Source organism: Monopterus albus, unplaced genomic scaffold (genome assembly GCF_001952655.1).
Source record: "Monopterus albus unplaced genomic scaffold, M_albus_1.0 scaffold335.1, whole genome shotgun sequence".
Lineage (NCBI taxonomy): Eukaryota > Metazoa > Chordata > Actinopteri > Synbranchiformes > Synbranchidae > Monopterus > Monopterus albus.
The window spans coordinates 447,622-458,543 of record NW_018128215.1 but is presented as its reverse complement, the minus strand read 5'-3'; the positions used below and the strand labels follow the sequence as shown (position 1 = coordinate 458,543).

The window sequence follows — 10,922 nt, the reverse complement described above, 5'->3', positions numbered from 1 at the left end:
TTTGTGTTTATTCTCCTGATTAACCAATCAGTTTTTTGTATAAAATGTTCAAATGGAGTTTTAAAAAGCCCATTATACTACATTTTCAGTTTATAAGCACAAATTACAAAAAAGTCAGAGAATCTTTTTTTTGTATTTTAAAACAGTTACTAATTGATTTTTAATTAATTTGTTAATTGATTAATCAAGTAATCACCTCAGCTCTATTGATCAATAATCAAGCAGAAAGTATTTTATGCTTTATTTGCAAATGCATATTTGTTGGATTGGATAATACCTGCAATTTAATTACATCATTTTTAACCTTATTGATGAAACAAGTGAAAACAGTTGAAAGATTCATTTATAAACTTTATTAGCAGCGCTGTGTGTAAGCTGTGTGTCTAGGTCAGCTGCTGCTAAAGGGCAACAGTAAAATCCGCTCAGATCGTTATAAGTGAGCGTGTAAAGGGTTAGACCTGAGGAGAAAAACAAGGAAGAAGACAAGAGATAAACTGTGAGGAAATGGGCAAAGATACTTTTCATCCACATCAGGATTGGAGCATTTTAGAACGAGCCAAGGAGGAAGATATGATTGAACTGACTGAAGGTGACTGGAGGTTTTCTCCTCGCTGAATCAAATAGGTGATGAACTCAATACCAGGAGAGACACACACTGCTCCACTACAGCTGCTTTTCACTTGACAGGAATGACTTTGGCCAAGGTTAACAGGCTCTTCAATACTCTGCCGCACAGGCTCAGGAGGCTGTTAGAGGTGGCGGCAGTGGAGACGCTATTTTGCTCAAGCTGATGTCCTGCTGGCTTCCCCTCAAGTACTCCTGTCTGACTGAGGGTGAATTCCTACAGTCTACAACACTAGAATGAACATTACCAAACTGTAAAATGGCAACGATGAGCTCAAAATGGAGTTTAAATAATGGTTTAAATTCAATATACTGCAAATTTATATGGAATAGCTTCTTCAGTAATTTAGAAGATGGTAAAAGTAGTTTATTACATTTGTTAAGAGGAAATTAAAGAAATGAAAAACTGACTTTCTGGTAATATGCATGATGTTTATTTCATCTTTCATTAGAAAGTTCATCATTGAAATGCATTTTATACAATTTTATTTAGGCTGCTTAAATAACACTTTTAGCAATAGTCTGATATTTTGTCATGTTTATAGAGTTATAGCAGTGGATTAGCTTAGCGTAGCACAAAGACTGGAAGCAGGCAGAAACAGCTTCACTCTGGCAAAACAAAATAAAATTCACTTAAACAGTATCACTGCCTCTTAGACTCATTACTTAACATATTGTGTATGTCAAAATGACACTGGGGGTTACGTACAGGACTATTTCTTGGCCAGTAACTTTCCTGAGTCTCACTGAGAACTCCCAGTGTTGACTGGACAGAACCAGTTCTTCATGCTAAGCCAAGATAATCAGGCTCTGGGTGGCAGCTATATGTTTCTGTACACCTGAGAGTGGTATTAATCTTCTCATCTGACTCTCAGCAAGAAAGAAAATTAGTGCAAATCCTCCGATGATTCCCATAACATTTGAGATCTGTGATTTCTTTGGGTAAATGAAGGGTTTTGTAGAAACGTGTGTCTGTATTTCTCATAACAAAGTTTTGGTATTGTTAACAAACAAGTGGAACAACAGCCTAACAGTATCATAATCAGCCTTAATCAGAAAACAGGTACGAATAGGAACTGCATAGTACAGGGAGTCTAATATTGTTTTACAGTGATTTCAGTGAGAATGGGGTTACAAGTTAATTCTACCTTTAACACAGACAAAGTGCTGTGTTTGTAGGTGGATTAGCAGTGATTTACTTTTATCTGCAGCAGAAACACAGACAGAAGGAGAAGCTCCTTGAAGTATTCAGGCTTTTGATACACATGCATCCCTATACGTTCCTAGTTCACACACACACACACACACACACCCACACACACACACACACACACACACACACGATATGATACACCGGAGGCTTTTAATTCCAGTGTAAATACAAATACTCTCCCAGACAGCTATCAATTATGCATGCCCCTAATTGAGTTAAATGTTGCGCTTTTAGCTGCCCAGGGACTTTGGTTCACATGCAAAAAGCCTGAAATCAAACACACATATACACATTTATTTGCACTTGTGCACTTGTGAGGACCCTTCCAGCTTCTAACTGCAATACTGTAACAGAGCAGAGCAGTGATTTTGCAAGTTTTAGCTCATTTACTTCAAGAACACTTTACATAACACATTGGTCCTTATAAAGATATTGGTACAAGAAGTCAGAATAAATAATGCTGCTGCTGCTGCTCATGGATTTACACAAACACATCTTTGTACACACAAAAATTTGCACCAAAGAAAAAGGACTCACAACGAGTGTATAAGCTGACAGTTTGAAAATGGAGTGTTCGGACTGATGGAACCACGCAGACCCAGATGATAGACAGAGAGATTTACACAAACAGGCTGCATAGTGAGGCGAGCAGCAGCGTTGTCAGGGGAACATTACTGTAAAGATGTAATATAAACACAGAAATGTGAAAAGAAAACCCTCTCCTCAGCTTTATTTACTCTCCAGTATTTCTAAGCCACATATATTAGCCCAGTCTGTCACCAGCAGAAGCTGTGCAGGAAAAAAAAAAACCCAAATATAATAAGACTTCGCATCCCCTGAGGGGCAATTTAGATAGCGGCACACAAAAACAGGCCCTGAGAAGAGAATTCGTTTTCTACCAGAATCGTCATCCCTGTTTTTCTTCCCTCCTTTGGTGAGTGGCATTATCTTCTCTGTGGCAAACTGTATATGTGCTTGTGTGTGAGGATGAGGGTTTAAGTCTGGATTTGATCCCCACTAAAAGCACTGTTTGTTTTACAGCTGATGACCCCAGAGTTTAATCTGGTGCTTAGCTGCTTGCTCAGTCTCCCCTCTCCGTCTCCTTGCATCCTGTCATCCTCCCTGCCTTTCCCACTGTCTCACTCACTCAATCATATCATCCTCTGACAGCGAGTCAACCCACCCTCCACCACCACCTCTCCATCCCTTGTCATCTTCTTATATTGCTCTTCTTTCTTTGTAGCGCCAGGAGCAGTTGTGTGCTATTTATTTTTAGCTGGATCCATCAGGTTGTGTGTTATGCGTAAAATTAAGCAGTGTTACATCATACAGCACAGTGGGAATGTATGTGGGAAGATACTGGTTTAAGGCCCTCTAAATGTACGTGTGCAAAAGGGGAGGACAATACTGAGAGTGTACGTTAAACAGGATGATGGTATTGCAGCAGATGAGGGCCATGCTCCGGGTCTTAAGGGTCAAATCCTGTTAGAAGTAAGAGGGATCAAGGTTTTAGCAAAGCACTGCCTTTTTTTTTTACTGCTGCAACATTCACTAACACTGTGCAAGAGGAGCTCTGTGAGCATGTGCTTAAAACTGCTTAGCTTGGTTTGGTTGAGCTCGGTTAAACATAAAGAGAAGATAATGACAACTTGTGCAGGTGAGATTTAAGAATCGCCAAGAGAACAAGACTGCAGCCTACAGTCCACCCACCCTTTGTTTCCCCTTGGGGTTAAAATCATTTTATTCCATCCTGTCAGGCAATATCTTGCTGAGTAAGCTCGTTTCAGCTTTTTTTATCAAAGTTTTGCAGTGTTCACACTGAATGACATTTTCAGTCCCCAGACTTTGTCTTTTTTATGGCTTCACCCTTCCATGTTCAAATATAAATGTTCTAACATTATTTTCTGCCAGAAATTTTTGCTGTATCTAACATGATTTTTTTTGCCAGTTTCCTAGCATAGCATTTTCGGTATCTTTGGAAATGTTAGACTGTCTACTATAATTTCAGATAAACTCTTGAAGGTTTGAATAGTGGTTGGAAGAAAAAACATGAGTTTGTATTGACTGGTCCACTTTTGGGTAGCCTCAAGTGCATTTTGGCATATTATAAGCAATTTACTGGATAACTACAGAAATGGAGACTTTCGTACAACATAACAATCACAAGACCAAACAAATAAGGCTGAAGATTTGGGCTGGGTTGCACCTACGCTCATTACTAAGTTTGAGCTTCAAGTCTTTCCTTTTTAGTAATTACAGCTAGTTTCAAACTGGTGACTAAAACAGGTTGCACCTATAAAATTAAGAAATGTCTTGGTAAAGACTAGTAATTTGTAAATCAGCTGGTAGAAAAACTCCGAAGTGTTGTCTAATGAAGCACAATGAACAATGTAAAAAGGAAGGCACTAGCATCACGAGCTAGCATGGCACTTCCAAAAATGTAGGTGTTAGAGGTGGAAAAGACTTTATGTACTTTGTAAATAGCTATTATTTTTATTTTACTTATGTCTACATGGAGGAATTAGAGTTCATACAGTTTAGAGCAGGAACTGTACAATTCTACTAGCTCAACTGATGTTATTTAAGCACTCATTTAGCCAGATGCTACTGGCTTAATGTTTCATAATTTGAGATAGGCTTATGTTGTGTTAGTTTGTAAAATTAGGTTCAAGGATTTTATTGTCAATTCACCATATGTGCAGGACATACAGAAAATCGAAATACCGTTTCTCTCTCACCTACTATTGGGTGCCATAACATTTAGGAACTAAAATAGAATAAAGTAGAATAAAAACAGAATAGAATAAGAACTGGATTGACGTAATTAGGATAAATCTAAACGGTACAGTGTATTCATCTCTCTTACTGTTACCTCTAAACAGGTCATATACAGTGTTAGCAAGCTAACGTTAGCTTTGTTCAATTACCAAGTTACACCTAACAATTACTGGGGATAAAAACTTTGGTTAATCGCTATAATTTATGTAGTGCGATTTATTTTAATTTAGTCATGTTTAAACCTCCACCTAGTAAATGCCTACAGCAAAACCAAACAAATTTATGAACAGCTGGTGCAGCCGGCTCATGAGGAGGATCTATTGTGGACATAAATATTGTTATACAGTTTCTAATAAAGATGTTAACATAGTGCAAACTCTTTCCGCTTTTATTGGGCTGCATTATAACATACAGCCTGGTTTATATTTGTATCTCCAGGTGCCTTACAAACATTCAAAGCAGGACACTTAATAAAGTAATATTATGCATGTAACTAATTATAGTTGCATTAACCTAGAGATTTCAGAAAATTAAACAGTAAAGTTTACCGACCTGTATCACGATCACACTTCATTACAGTTCAGTCACACTTTTATTCAAATCACCGGTGTCGTCAACATATGACAACAATTCACGGACGACCCACACATGGACTACTCACTGTATGATGATATGATCATATTATATATTTAAAGAAATACACTGATGTATAGGGAAAGGAAAAACAAACTATTACATAAAAGCTTGAGGTATTAGTAAAAAAAAGAAAAATATTCTTAATGTTATAAAATGTATATTATAATTTTAACCTGATATTTTGTTATGTACTCTGATTTTTAAGCTGCAGTTTCTCCTAATAGCAAATTCTCTTTGGCCTAAAAATCACTTAGCATCCAAAATAAAAGCAGCTTTGTGAAACATGGATGATGCAAAAGCAATTAGCAGTAACACAGGGGATTTATATTATTGCTGCATTTTCAGCGACTCAAATCACAGTTAGAAATATTATTTTCATTACAAAGAATATTTTTCTTAATGACTGGATTAGCCAAATGGCAGCTGGCAAATGGTTTCACAGCTGTGAAGTGAAGTGCAAAAAGCATCAATTACAATAATAAAAATCTCATGTTACAAGAGGAAATGAATATAGCTGTGACTGGCATGATGCAAAAAAAGAGATAAGAAGGATAAGAAGACAAAGATTTACAGAGATTTTCTTCCTCCTTCTTGCCTTATTCCATTTTACAAGTCCCACATCAGCTGGATTGTCACTGAAGTATCGCACCAGGGAAATTGGTGAAGATGGCAGACAGAACAAAAGTGGAGCGCTGAGATAGCACTCACCCCTGAGTAGGGGAAGGAGTATAACACCATAAAAGATAAACAAAGTCAATAAAATGAAACTGAAGCAGTTTGAGTGTGTCCACATGTGTGTTGTGTTACAGAATGAAAGCAGGCTCATGTCCTTTCACTTAAAACCAGAAGGTTATGGGCAGTGCTGTAAAGTAAGTACATCTACTCAAGTACTGTACTTTATACTTGATATTTCATATGTTATATTTTTTTTCTATTGCTGTACTTAAATAAGGGATCTGAGTACTTCTTCCACCACTGGTTATGGAAGCCAGTCGTGTTTTTCCCCGTTCCCCTTCCACTTTCTGGTCTCCCAGCCTCCCTGGTTGATGCTACCCTCCAGAGAGTTGTGGTTCCTGAAAGGTTTCTCAGTGTCCTTAATCCCTCCATCTCTTTCTGTCCTGGCAAAAAATATATCCGCATGAAACTGAAGAGGCAGACAGGGGCCAGGTTGTGTGAGGAAAAAGATGAGCTGCTTTCCAGCATTTTGTTGGAATAATAAAAAAAAAAGCTGCTCTTTAATGAACAGCACAAAGGTTTAAATGAGTGGTTCTAAAACTGGAGTGTTTCAGGTTCAAAGAGGAATGGTTTGATTTCACTCATTTTAATAACTAGGAATTATCCTAGTTAAGAGAGTGCATGACAGCTTTAATTATAGGTTTCAGTTACATTATCGCCAAACCTACTCTGTAGAGACAGTTATAGGTGTAATTTTAAAATTAGCAACTACATCTGAAAACCATTACAGACGAAAGTTGTGCCACAAACCCCAGGGACAGTTGGTGGGTGCATGGAAAGATTGTAGGGTAATTCAACTCATTAGAAACAAACATTATGATTTGATTAAAATAAAAATATCCCCATCTATACTTACATTTAACAGACAGCTTTGTCTGAGAGCACATATAAATGAAGGATGTTTGTCTAAAAACTCTTCAATGTGTCCTCGTGACCAGTTTTTATTCCTTTTACATGTTTTCCACTAAAGGCACGTCTGTCCTGGTAGAAGGAACCCTCCTCTGGTGGTGGTGAGGGTCCTTACCGGGGCACATTTGTGTTACTGGGCTGTACAAATAAAAACTGAAATGAGAAACTGACCGAACACTGGCATTTCAACTAAATCAATAGTGTTAGAGAACATCCATTAAAAAAAAACATACCGTGAACATGACGGCAGTGTTAATCGAGAAGTACTAGAACTCGTCTGATGGGGCTGTGGGGCTAGACTACACAGAACATGTCGGGTGTACATGTCCAGTCTCAGTGTGGACTGGACAGGTGCTGGACAAAGCAGCATACAAAGTGAAGGGAAACCAGGCACTGCACTCTGAATGTTGCAACCCCCTAAATATTCATGATGCAACAGCTTGACCTTCACGAAACGTTTCATCATCAAACGACAGGTTCTGTAACATTAATATTTAGGATTAGCCCCACTGTAGGCCTCAACACTGGGCCTGGATCCATTAGGTCCTATATGCTGATGAAGGAGAGGAACCCACACCACTGGTTTTATACATCATCATGTCTTTATTTGTGTGTAAACAAACTCTGAAAAGAGCATCAGCCAGATTCTTGATTATTGGCATTAACATGATTGATCTGTTTTGCAGTCAAATAAAACATGATCACTACACTGGAAAAAAAAGGCCATTTTCATCTCAAGTGTCCGATCAGCTTTTTTTAAACTTGGTTCCAACAGTCTTAAAAATGAATTCAGACTATGACTTGAAACTGACAGGTAACTGTATCGATTACACACACACACACCAAAAAAAAAGTGAAATAATCCCACTTCATAAGACTTTTTCCTAAAGAAGCAAGATTTTAAGACTTCATTTTTACACTGGCCCTTTTTTTGCAGCATGTACAGTTTCATAAATAGCATGACACTTCTGTGTAAACTGTGTGCGACCTCAGTTCAGTCCTGCAGTCTAACAATCTCACTCCTACTTGGTGTATGCAGTGTTTTCTGTACTGTATAAGATGTTGGCTGTTAGTGTTTGAGATAGAAATGTCATCACTTGGGATGTGATTTGGTCATAGTGTTTTGTTCGTGTTGAAAGACTTGGACACGACCAGGCGTCCAGAGGCTTATTATAAGGTAAGTGGTTCATCAAATCATTAAATATGTAACAGGTGCGGAGCAGCAAAAATAACCTCCTTAAAAACAACAAAAGGTCCGCAGTGATCACAGTAGCAGTGTTAGGCTCGGAGTGCAACATAATCCCACTATAAATAAACAATATATATACATTTACAAACAAAAACAATTTATAACAAAATAAATGCTACCACAATCAGAACCACAGACAGAAACATCATTATGGGAGGTGAGTGAGAATGTAACACATAGTGTGTGTATGTGTTTATGTTACTGACCTATTCTCACTGGCAACAGTTTACTTCTTTATTTCACTGGCCTTAAAAGTAAAAGCTCCATCTGGAACCAACCAATGAGAAAGCTCAAGTCCTGTCTCCATCTTCACTGACAAACGCTAAACACACTTTCACCATAAATCGCTCCTAACGCATTTAAAACCCTGACATAGCACTATGGTGGTTTCAAACCAATCACAGTATCTTACTGAAGATCTGATGCATTTAGAGGTATATCCTGAAACTTTAGAGTCACCATTATGAGCAATAAAAGCCTGAAGTACATATATTCAACCTCTGCTAGCAAAATATAGCGACAGGCCTTAAAATTCTGCTCGTGTCTTTCTCCAAGACAAATGCAGTTTGAATAACAGCAAGAAAATCTAAACCTCTCCTCTGAGGACTTTGTGGATATGAGCAGGCAGATATCGATGTCAAAAAGCCAATAGCTCTTCGCGTTTTGTTTATTGCTTTGCTCATTTTCGGAAAGCCAGGCAGGACAGAATGAAGTGAGGTCAAGCCATGTAAAGATATGTAATAGGGTAAACCTGTCTCTTGGAAATCAGTGTAAGACCTATGCCACTGTTTTGCTGTTTATGATGTTGATTCAAGATAGAAGCTTGCCTTTAGGGAAGCTACTAATGAAAAGAACAAAACCTTGTTCGCTATAGTTTGGAGGAAATGTAAATGCGGTTACACTTTTATAGAACCAGAACTAAATATCCAACTTTCGCACAAAGTGCTATGCATGTCAGTGATACTTGGAGAGCTGTCTGGAGAGAATCTGTTCAGCCGTCTGTCTTTGAAGAGAGAGGCTGGGGCAAACTGGCTTCTGAGCTGCTGCGACTCCAAAAGAGCGCCGTTCTTTTGTTGTGTGCCGTGCACATTCATGCGTTTGTGTTGAATCATTCTATCACTCCTCCTTTTAAGGCTTTCAAGCTGCTTTGGATCAAAGTCAGTCCCAGGGGATAATTCAGCATAAACTGAGTTCAGACACATCATAGCTACCTTCACATGCTGCTGAATTCAATTTTTCAGACATGTGTCAAAACCTACTTTATCTTTTGATTCACAAACGGAGGCTGCTGTCCCTCCAGCCACTCTTCTTCTACTGGCATTGATTTGTTAGCGTCATCTGACTTCATCACCGCTTTCACAGAATAATTTGTTTCAAAAATATTAAATGCTGGAATATGAAGCCTAATGTCAAACTAGGATCTGGAAAGGGAGAGCTCCCCAACAAAAAACAAGAAAGATAATCACATCTAAGACTTCACTTTCAGCCCTCATCGTAGAAGTGCAGATGTGCCTCAGACTCAAGCCAAAATTTAGAAATGGCACCGGGGGAAGAGAAGAAGAAAAAGTGTTAAAAAAATGTTAAAATGAACCCCATACTGGCCACAAGATTAGAATAGTTAAACAGTACGTTAGGCTATACGCATCATCATAATTACCGATAGATACACAGCAGTCGCAGCTACCGCCATCCAGTTGTAGAAACATCTGACTAAACGGGAGGGAAACAGGAGGAGGAGGAGAATGTTTTTTTGTGGAGCTGGGTTTAAATAAATATTCAGCTTTTTTGTGTTTTTAAGCCATCTTTCCCCCCTCCTCTCAAAGTTGGAGGAAGGCTCTATGTGAAGCTCTGGAGAGGCTGGCTGACCCTCATGCAGGCCCAGTAGAAGGCCCGAGCCAGGGTGACAAAAACCAGGAGCAACAGCACAGCCCACGAGGCGTAGATCCCCTGGTAGGTCTGAGCCTTCACCCATGTTGCAGCCTGAAGAGAGACGCAGCGACAGAGAGAGAGAGAGAGAGAGAGAGAGAGATGTTGCTGAAAAAGCCTTGAAAGGACATTAAGAGTGTGTGCTATGGCGATTGTAAATGACACAGTTTAGGTCCAACCAGGCTTCATGCAAGGAATTAGACAGCTCGTTTAACGCTATAAATATTTATTATGACACATTTATGGTGTTTTAAACTGCATCAAATTGCCACACATTAAAACTGAAGGCCGACCAGACCTACAGCATCATGCAACCTGACTAGGGCTTCAAATAATGATTATTGTTCTATTCAATTTCCTACAGTCACCATCTTCTAGTCCAGGGGTGTCAAACTCAATCGCACAGGGGGCCAAAACTCAAAGCACACTATAGGTCACAAGCCGAACAGGATAAAGATTTATTGAACAGACTAAAACTAAATGTTTTTTTAACATAAATATGAATCGAAACAGACAGGATACAATATTATTCCAAAATAAACTTGAACTTAAAATCAGCAACCGTATTTCTGCTAAGGCTCACATTAGCAAACACCTGCTTTTTGTCTGGACACCAGACGTCTCACACTTTCATCATGCAGCTCTTCAGAAACTCTCCCTCGGTAAATGTCCGGGCTCATTTTCTCCTCCGCCCCAATAAAACTTGCTTTCACAGCAGCTTCACTGTTTGATTTCACTTTGGTGAAAACGTCTGCTGTGATGTCAGATTCCTCTTCAACTCCTCTACCTTCTGTAGCTTCTGCTCTGCATTCACGTTTTTCAGCTTGTCCTGATGTTTTGTCTCGTAGTGCC

The 10,922-nt window shown here is 38.8% G+C and overlaps 2 protein-coding genes across 2 annotated transcripts in view; both read right to left on the bottom strand.

Moving 5' to 3' along the window:
• The window catches only part of LOC109974489 (ETS translocation variant 3-like protein), an 8,153-nt gene extending 4,858 nt beyond the window's left edge, over positions 1 to 3,295 (bottom strand). The window contains exon 1 of the mRNA XM_020624692.1: positions 3,257 to 3,295. Within this exon, the coding sequence (XP_020480348.1) occupies positions 3,257 to 3,295 (39 nt within the window). The remainder of the gene's footprint in view (positions 1 to 3,256) is intronic.
• A 6,114-nt stretch (positions 3,296 to 9,409) lies between these two features.
• Positions 9,410 to 10,922, bottom strand: part of pip4p1a (phosphatidylinositol-4,5-bisphosphate 4-phosphatase 1a) — a 13,937-nt gene continuing 12,424 nt past the window's right edge. Inside the window, exon 7 of the mRNA XM_020624717.1 lies at positions 9,410 to 10,124. Within this exon, the coding sequence (XP_020480373.1) occupies positions 9,981 to 10,124 (144 nt within the window). The 3' untranslated portion in view covers positions 9,410 to 9,980. The remainder of the gene's footprint in view (positions 10,125 to 10,922) is intronic.